We start from the raw sequence: 10140 nt of genomic DNA on the forward strand, positions 1-10140 counted from the left end.
CAAGCGAAGGCTGGATGTGTATCTAGCTGGGGTAATGTAGGCCCAGCACTCTTTCCTGCTTATGCAGGGGGTCGGACTCGATGATCTGTTGAGGTCCCTTCCAACCCTACCATCTATGAATCTATGAATAAGGCAGAAGTACAGTCTAGATGAAGAAAAAGATCTTCCTGAAAATTGTGCAATAATGCATCTGCTCTAAGTAAGTAAATTATTGATTTCTATCTACGTTGCTCTGCACCTGTTAGTGAATGAGAGAAGCAAGGTAATGCTATTCTCTGGGTCTTCAACAAAGTGTGACCCTATTGTACAACATATTAGAAAACACATTTGATGAATGGTCAGAATTACAGGAAGGCAACAGCAGGACTATTAAAAAATAAACCTGTTTCAGCCTTAACATTTGTGCATCGTCCCCCTTCAAAGCAAGGGCTCTAAAATATGCATCCTTACTTAAAAACTGCTGTCACCCCTAGGCACTGAGCAGCATTTTCAAGTCCAAAATTGAGCTCATCTAAGTAATAAATGGGTTCTCTGTAAATAGACAGGCAATATTAAAATTGGGTAGTTATATCAGTGTTCTGAAAAAGGTGGCTAGTTAAGGGATACAAAGGAGTGGTTAGTAAAAAGTGAAGTTAATTTCTGGATCTGTAAAATCTGAAAGCATTTGATGCACGTGATCTAGAGCAGTGAGGAGCCACATGCATTTAAAAAAATAGAGAATGACTAACCTGCTTTCAATATTAAGCTGAAGAGTCAAAAACAAAAGGTAAAAAAAATGTATTTTTAAAGTGTCTTATTTCCACCAAGATCATTTGATATTTACATACTCAAGATGCCATTATTTGTATTTTCTTCCCCACTTATAAAGTTAAAAATATAACAAAAAGTATTAATTCAGGTTTACTACTTGAGCAGAGATATCTATACTAGTGTCCTAATACTCAAGTTCTAGAACTCTATTACTGAAAAAAATGGTTTTACAAGTCATTAGCATAACCTCTTAATAGCCAGACAGAATAATAGAAAAGTACAACTAGACTGGACCTCTAGAGGTAATCTATTTCAAGCTAAAAGTACCTTAATTTATTTTGTGTAATTGGCAGTCCAAAACAACTGGCCATAAAACTAAGGCTAAAAAATGCTTGTCTGATTAAATTTTTAATCTGAAGGCCTGTGATGAAAAATTAAGATATAGAATGTTTTTAACCATTACGAATATTTATTAAATTGCAAGAGAAATAGGGAAATTACATTAAAAACACCTGTTATCATTGACAGAAGCATGCCTGTACAAGCTAACATTTGAAGTGTCAAATTTTGATCATTTCACTGAAAAATAGGGAATAAAATCCAAAATCTGAGCAGTTTCACATTACAGATACTTTCATGTTAAAGGACTCTACAAGTCCTCCCTACAAATATCATCATTTCAGGCCTCTCTGATATGCAGCCATCCATCTCTGAGGTTTTCAATGAGATGTAAACTGAGTGGTATGGTGAAAAGAGACCAGCCTTTATTTTTACCAATTATCCCCTTTTGTGGCCAGAGATTTAAAAAAAGAGGCAACAAGAAGATACCTTTCTTTACTTGCTCATTTGTGGTGCTCACTACAATCCAATATCAAGGCAATCAGCTTAGCGTTTTAAAACCCATGACATCTCTTTGAATAAGTATATTCTCTCCAGACCTTGTTTCAGGACCTACAATCCCTCCCTGCTTCTGTCTTCACTGTAGGCTACGGTATACTATCAGTGGAAACGGTCACGGACCACAAAACCTACATAAGTTTTGTTTCTATTTCTTCCAGCACTGTTTGAACACAAACATCAATACACCCTGTTAGAACACACAGCTCACCCAGATACATTTGACAGTATGAAACAAATCTGATCATTTAATCTTGTTTTAGTATTTATAATACAGCCTACAGATGTTTGACTTTGACAAGCATAGACACCACATAGTACATAAAAATACGCTTTATACATATCTCTGTCTATACATACTATTTCCCCACTGCACCAACACTTGAGGGCACCCAGCCCACAACAGACTAGTAGTGCCTGCCACTCCAACCAAAAAAGGTGGAGTACTGTAATAGCTTTACATTTCTGCTAAAATTATTGTTTCCAAATTGACTGATAGTGAAACTTTAAAAGTTAGTTTTAGCCTTCAAAAAGCTGAGATGCTGTTGTGGGCTGAGGCCCAGATACTGAATGTTGTTAAAAACAGAAGGCCCACAAGATTTTTTCAAATGTATGATTATTGAATAGGTACACAAGAACTTCAACATAAGCAATACTAAAGATAACAGGTAAACATCAGAGTCCAAACAATGAAGGCATACTTGAAGGATATTGCTTAGTTGACCACACCTGTTGTCAACCCTTCTGTACTTGTTTCTTGAGTACAGAATATCCAGGTGCCCCATCATACTAAAGGTGATGGGGGGGGGGGGAGCGGCAAGTAGTAGTTTTACCATGCGTTAGCCATGTTAAAATCTAGTGTGAAAAGGTAGGTAAATATTAATCAACCATTACAGAGATGGTAAAAAACCCTATGCTTCCTTTACCCAGCTATAACCTTGATTTATTAACATGTGAGAACTGTGACTTGATTTATCCAAATAAGTTCAAACAAGATGTTAAATGTCTCTTTTTCCCTATTGTAGACAGTTAAAGAATCATCTAACACCATTGTAAATATTCAGGTTACACAAAGGAGTTACCTTCAGGGTGTCAACAATTTTAAGGGCAATTTCACCTACATATTCTTAATACAAATATAGGATGCACAAAAAAATTAAGTTGAAAACTTATGGAAACAAAATTTATGGAAACAAAACCTTTGTTCTGTGATCTCATGTCACCAACTTATCACAAGGCAAGTAAATATAAAACCAGTTTATTGCAGCTCTCTTTTTGCAATATTCTCTTCAGGGCTGTTCTATTCCTAACACTTAATTGGATTAAACTATTATGACCATGGTAGTATTATTTATACCCAGTGGTTTTTCTTTAAAAAAAACAGACTCTCTCAGATGTGGCCAACTGACTATGCTTGAAAAACTGTATTCCAAACAACTATATTCCAACCTATCATGCTCCTATGCTTAGACCACTGAATGTAAAATTGAAAAAAAAATGCTACATTGTATTTATGTGATTTACTTTAAATTCTCAAGTTAATCCAGAAAAAGAAAACAGGCAATTTCACTTTTGTTTATAATCAGTAGCACTTCCAGGTTCACATTGGTAATTTACATAACCCTAACTGGAAGACATTTCAGAATTGATTAAAAGGCAGAGTTTTTCTCCCCCACCCCCCCAGCTAAGCACTTCTTTGATCCAAAGCAGGCTGGCAGAGATCCTCCGAAACTTTCTGCTTGTTGGAAATACTTTTTTACAAGATCTTATTTCCTCTATGACCTACAAAATGTATGTTTTTTCTCTGACAGCCCTTTTGACATGAACTCATTCACTTACTGAAATTCACTTACATTTGTATTTCTAATCCGCACATGTAAAGCTGACCTGCAAAGGAAAAATGGGCTTTGTGCCATCTTTTTAATACAAAGATCTCAGAATTCAGGCTCTCCAGGAGGAAATCTGCAGAAGGTTTTTCTGGAAGACCCAGAGAACTTGAATTCTTAGACCTTAACTGAGAGATGAAGCACTGAATGTTTAACAAACCAATCTCCTACTTAGCTACTTACGCGAGACAAAAACGCATTTGAACAATATGACTCACTTCCCCTCAATCAGGTTCCACTTCTGTTTTTACGATAACCCTACTTGCTCTCCATCCATCCATGGACCTTTGTGGAAAAAAAGCAGGCAAGCCCCACATTTCTAAGGCCAGACCAAACAAAACAGCACCCAAGCACAGCGTGGAGCCTCCCACCCACTACAAGGAAATGGCTTTGCTTTTTCATTCGCAGGTCACATTCCAAAGGTGAAGAGACTTTTGGCAACGCCTTCCCATTACTCAATTCAACGTGACTCCTTTACTGGGGAGCACTTCTAAAACAAACCTTGTAACCTTGCTTTCTCAAGGTTGGCAGCATCCTGGCTGCTTCGGTAGAGGCCAGGAGGAAAATAAAACAAATCTGTGAAGAAGTGGCCGGCAACTGGAGTAAGATTTTTATAGAGCCACAGAAAGTTGGGTTTGGAAGGGCCCTCTAGAGGTCATCCAGTCCTGCTCAAAGCAGGACTGTACCCAATTGGATCATCTCAGTCAAGGCTTTGTCTAGCTTGGGCTTAAAAACCTCCAAGAATGGAAAGGTCACCACCTCTCTTCCAGTGCTACCCACTACCCTCCTAGTGACAGTTTTTCCTCGTAGCCAACCTAATCTTCCTGTGATGCAACCTGAGACAGTTGCTCCTTGTTCTGTCATCTGCCACTACTGAGAACAGTTTAGCTCTAGCCTCTTTCCAACCCCCTTCAGGTAGCTGAAGGCTGCTATTAAATCCCCTCAGTCTTCTCTTCCCCAGACTAAACAAACCCAGGTCCTTCATTTTCCCAGGACAGTGGGGGTGGGAACAGCGCTACCCACAGATGCAGACCCCCTGGCTGCCCAAAACAAAGGAAAACCAGGCACCGGAGGCCACTTCCTACTCCAGATCCCGCTACCCGCGGCCGGCCCAGCGCGAAAGAGCCGAGCACCGCTCCCCGCCCCGGGGCTAATTTGCGGTAACCCCCAACCCGCGTCCACCATAACCCCAGCCTGGCCCCGGCGCCGCCCGCCTGGGGACGGAGGAAGGGGGGTGGGAAGGGGCACGTGCTCCCCTCGCGCCGCAGCCCCAGAACCGGAGCCGCGCGCAGAGTACGGATGGGGGAGGGGCGCGCGGGAACGGCTAACGGCGCGCAGGCAGCCGCTACCTCCACGCTGCTGAGCGGCCCCGCGCCAACTGCGGCTGCCTCGCGTCGGCCCGGCCTTAGCCCAGGCCCCGCCCCCGCCGCGCGGCTTGTGCTGCTGGTGCTGGTGCTGGTGCTGCCGCTGCCACCGCCGCCGCGCGCTGCCTCGGCTCCGCGCGTCGCCATGATGTGACGGAAGCATCCAAACAAGCAGCCCGGCCCGGGGTCCCGGAAGCTCTCGCGCTCCTCGCCGCAGCCAATCAGCGCGCGGCTTCTCCGCCATCACGTGGCGCCCTGCCCGCCTCGCGGCGTCTCGTAGGGCCTACAGCTCCCGGCGTGCCGCGCGCGCCCGGGCCGGGCCCGCTCCAGAGCTGCGGGGCTCGCCGGGAGCTGTAGTTGCAGCCGCCTGCGCAGGGCCGACCTGGAGAGGGCGGGCCCTGGGGCTGCCTGCCCTTGAGCGCAGGGAACGCACCGCGTGCGGTGCCCGCTCGGCTTTTCCCGGCGGAGGACGGACTTCTTGAGGGGGCGGGGCAGTGGGAAAGAAGCAGCTGCAGTAAGGGGCTCGTGTAAATTTAAACCCGTGCGGGTGCATCAACACGGGCGACTTTATGAGTAGGGTTAAATCTGCTGTATGTGAAGTTAAAACCAGCCCCCACCCCCACATACACACATCGATTTCATAGATTTTTATGCACACACAACCCCCGCCAATCAGCACAACACACACACCTTTCAAATCAGTGCAACACCCACTTTAAATCAGCACAAGTTAGTTTATGATTAGGGTTAAATCTGCTACCCAATGTTTAAACCACTGTTGCACATCCACATCCACGTTTCAATCCACCTATAGGGAAAACAATGTGGTGCTGAGTCCAGCTCAGGCCTGCAGCAACCAGATGTTCCCCCTATACCTGTTTTCTCCAGAGACAACATACCTGGGACATACCTTCAGTAACCTACAGGCAACCACTACAACTCTCCTACCAAAGGGGCTGCAATTCCTACTAACCTTATGCATGCTTCTGGAAGTGCAATGCAACACATCAGGAAGGAAAGGGGGCAGCTGCTCTAGGGAGGCAGACCATGCTTCATGAGGTATCTGTTAAGAATAAATTGAAGGTTAACAGAGGAAAATAGCATCTCCCGCCTTTTAACCTTTTTCACATATTAAAATCCTAAACATTTTACTTGTTCTTGGTTCCAGATCAAGCCAACTTTTGGCCTTTTTTATGTATTAAAATGTTAAATATTTTACTTTGGTTTTTTTACTTGAAAAGCAAGTGAAATATTTGACAACTCAGCTGTTTGTCCTTGTAATACAAACTTTGCCACCATTTTCATGTAAGAGTCAGTGCATTCCACTGTGATCCATATGGTTAAGGTGACCCAATTTCCAAGGGTGGGGGGAAGGGAACTGGGTGGAATTAGGACATTTGTCAAAAGGGTGGAGGAGTTGTGCTGGGAGTGAGGTGTATATTATTAGGTGAAAGAACAAAGGAAGCCCTAACCTCAGCAAAAGAACACCTTTACTGACTTGGGTCCCTACTGATTCAATTCTGCTTTCAGAAAGAGAACCAGTTTAAGAAGTAATAGGGAGGAAGGCAGGATAGGATGACAAGATTGTCCAGGGTGGGAATGAGGTTATTATGGCAAGCATGCATTCCTTGAACCAAGCTCAGGGGGCCACTGGAGGGTGTTAAAAATAACCAGCTGTTATGACTCATTAGGAAAAAGACTTTGGAATGGCTGTAGACAGTTCTTTAAAAATGTCAACTGTGTGCGGTAGCAACCAAAAGAGCCAATTAAAAATGTTGGGCATCATTAAGAAAGGAACTAAAAACAAAACAGAGAATCTCATCATGCCATTATACAAATCCATGGTGCACCCACATCTTGATTATTGTGTGTACTTCTGGTTCCTGCATTTCAAAAAGGATATAGTAGAATTAGAAAAGGTACAGAGAAGGGCAACCAAAATGATCAGATGCTTGAACAGTTGCTATACCAGGGAAGACAAAAAAGGCTAAAGTTGTTCAGTTGGGAAAGGAGATGGCTGAGGGGGGATGCAACAGAGGTCTATAAAATCAGCAAGGGAATGAACCAAGTGAACAGGGAATTGTTGTTTACAAAGTCCCAGAATACTAGGGGGGCACACACTGAAATTAGTGGGTAACAGCTTTAAACCTAAGAGAGAGTACTGTAGTTTACATGTCGTTAACTTGTAGAATTCATTGCCACGGGAGGTGGTGGAGGCAGATAGCACGTCCAGGTTCAAAAAGGGACTGGATAAATTCATGGTCGATAGATCTACTAATGGCTATTTAACAAAATAATTGGACATTTCCTTTGGTAGCGCTAATACAATAAATGGTGGATGCCAGGAAGGGTATTGAATAGGGCAATGGTTCTCAACCTTTGGTACCTTACATACCCCCTGCCAATCAATGCAGCAAAAAACTGGAAGTCATATCATGGCACTTCTGGTTTCACCGCTGTGAGCTGAGTCCCACTTTTTCCACCATGGCCCAGGGCAAAGCAGCCTACGTGGGACCTCCCTCCCTTATCCCCCGGTACACTGACACTGGTGAGTGAAAGCCCCAGTGCACCAGACATGATGGGAGGGGCAGCATCTGGAACTCTGGCCTGAGCCGGCAAAGACGCTTCCAACCGGGTCGGTGGGTGTGTGTGTGTAAAAACCAAAACGCAGTACCTCCTGCCCATGTTTTGCCTATCCCCAGGGGCATGCGTATCATGGGTTGAGAAACACAGGAATAGGGGACAGATCACTCTAGAGATATCCAGTTTGGTGCTCCCCCTGTATAGCATCCGCTTCTGCCACTGTTGGGGATAGGCCTATTTCATGTACTGAATGGTCCTGTGCTTAAGCCCATCAAGACAACTATAAGCCTCCCTTAATGCACAGGGATCCTGTTTTTTTTCCGATTTAAAAAAAACCACCCAATTTTTGGTTTAAAAAAGAGTAACCCCATATCCACATTTTTCCATGCCTAAAATGAAACACTAGTATGTGTGTGTATATATAAATAAATGTGTTTCACTTAAATCATGAAAAGTGTGGATTTGAACATTAGGGATTTTTTTTTTAATCAGAGGAAATGTTAATGAGGCAGGCCACTGGGGACACATCAACTGAATCTGGGGGACAGAAAACAGGGAAGGGGGTGATGTCACAGGTTAATAACAACAAGGGATCTGGAACAAGTCACCGAGCAGAGATGAGCCTGTGGATGCAGACCAGTGAAAACAGTGAAAGGAAAACAGCCCCACACTTGCTTGGAATCCTCCTGACCAGAGTTTCCTTCCTGGTCTGACATATGGCCACCTTGGCCAAAGCCAAAGAGGCAGCTGATTAGGAGGTCCACGGACTTAGTGAGGCCACGGACAGGGAGTGCATAACAGAAAAGGTGCGGGGAGAAATGCATCCAGGACCTCAGCAGGAGGTTCTATAGGAGGCAAAAAAAGGGGCTGCAAGCTGGCACACTCAAGGTGAGCATGTGTCAGAGTCTCCCTCTGTTGGCAAAAGGGGCAGAGGTTGAGGGTGTCCATCCAGCGTGCCAGATGCATGCCTGTGGTGATGTCTCGATGAAAGAGCTTCCAGGTGAGGTCCCTGGTGGCTCTTGGGTGGAATACATGCTTGTCCACTGGGGACCCTCGCCTCTTCATGTTCAGTTACAGGGAGAAAAGGATACATAATTAGTGCTGGTAAACCTGCCTTTAATAAAATAAAACCTTAACACTAGCTGCATGGTTCAGGTGCAGTAACAAATTAAAATGTTCTATTATACTAGGAGCTAGATGAGGCCTTTTCATTAATGAAAACAATAGTTTTCCATCAGGAAATTAAAGAAAGTAAGGAAAAAGTAAGAATTAAAGGAAAGTAAGAATTAAAAACATATTAAAATTGAAAATAACTATTTTTGGACACTTACCATGACATACTCTTCTGCTGCTATCAATGATAATACCAGATATTATTGTTCAGTAAGCATAGACTCAAAACTCAATTTATATAAAAGTTTACATGGTCTGAGGGAGGGCTGCGGCAGGCCCAAGATGGGAGCAGGTATTGCTGATTTATGGAAGTCTTATGGAAAGGCTATCAGTGATGCTGCATTTTTCAGTTCTCAGAAGTGTACACATCTGAACTACAATGAAATAGCTCCAATTTACATTTCAAAGCATGTCTTTTAACTGAGACTATTAATCACTCTCTCTTTCATTCTCTGAGATTTATTTTCTTTTAAAAATGAGTCCAACAAAGAGGAATACCAACAATATTGGAAAATGAAATGTAATTCAAGCAAGCAGGAGTATGTACATCCTTAAAAATGTGAAGTTACATTTGAAACTATACAAGAATGGGGGTATGCAAATCACAAGCTTCAGCTGATATAGTCAGTGAAGGATAGGTGGTAAACAGTAGAGACTGGGAATAGTTACATAGGTTCAAGACAATCCTCTGCTCCACCTGACACAGATAAACAAAATTATGTTGGGGAGGGAGAGATGAGCACGTAATGAGATGCAACTTAGATAACCCTATTAAGGTGAAAGTCTTCATGAGCTCTTATTCTTGAGTTTTGGTGTATGCCTTTTTCAGTCCACACCAGAGTCTGGTGAAGGGCTGATCATGGAAAGCACAAAGTTTTGTCAGATATTAACAAAAATATGCTGACCTAAAAATTGGTTATTTAAAGCTTAATGATTTTCAAAGGTTATTTAAATCAATTAATGACTGACTTCAATTTTAATACTGGACACTGATGTCCTCATCATCACTTAATTGTTCTTTGAACACTTACCTACTCTATGAGTTTGAGAGTTCAGATCTAGAGGAGTTCTGCAATGCAGTATAAGAACAGAATTAATAGATGCGATTTATTACTGGAAGGAGATCATAGTGGGGAGATTTTCTCTGGAAGACCAGATGGAGTAGAAATTAATTGCTGATAATTTTAAACTATTTAGAGTTGTCTAGCTATTTTATCTATGTGAAGTTCCCTCAATAAAAGTCTGGCAAAATAACTATCGTTTGACATGCAAGATTATGAAAACAAAAATTCAAAACAGACATAGTTTCATAGTTTCTAGGGTCAGAAGGGACATGAGCAGATCATTGAATCCGACCCCCTGCTATAGGCAGGAAAGAGTACTGGGGTCAAACGACCCCAGTAAGGTGTACATCTAGCCTCCTCTTAAAGACCCCCAGGGTAGGAGCCAGCACCACTTCTCTTGGAAGTTGGTTCCAGATCCTAGCC

The 10140-nt window shown here is 42.9% G+C and overlaps 1 protein-coding gene across 1 annotated transcript in view; it reads right to left on the reverse strand.

Annotated features, from left to right (window-relative positions):
- TXLNG (taxilin gamma) overlaps positions 1-5059 on the reverse strand; it is a 29524-nt gene extending 24465 nt beyond the window's left edge. The window contains exon 1 of the mRNA XM_019529268.1: positions 4883-5059. Within this exon, the coding sequence (XP_019384813.1) occupies positions 4883-5044 (162 nt within the window). The 5' untranslated portion in view covers positions 5045-5059. The remainder of the gene's footprint in view (positions 1-4882) is intronic.
- Between the last annotated feature and the right edge of the window lie 5081 nt (positions 5060-10140).

Source organism: Crocodylus porosus, unplaced genomic scaffold (genome assembly GCF_001723895.1).
Source record: "Crocodylus porosus isolate Cpor-Errol unplaced genomic scaffold, CroPor_comp1, whole genome shotgun sequence".
Lineage (NCBI taxonomy): Eukaryota > Metazoa > Chordata > Crocodylia > Crocodylidae > Crocodylus > Crocodylus porosus.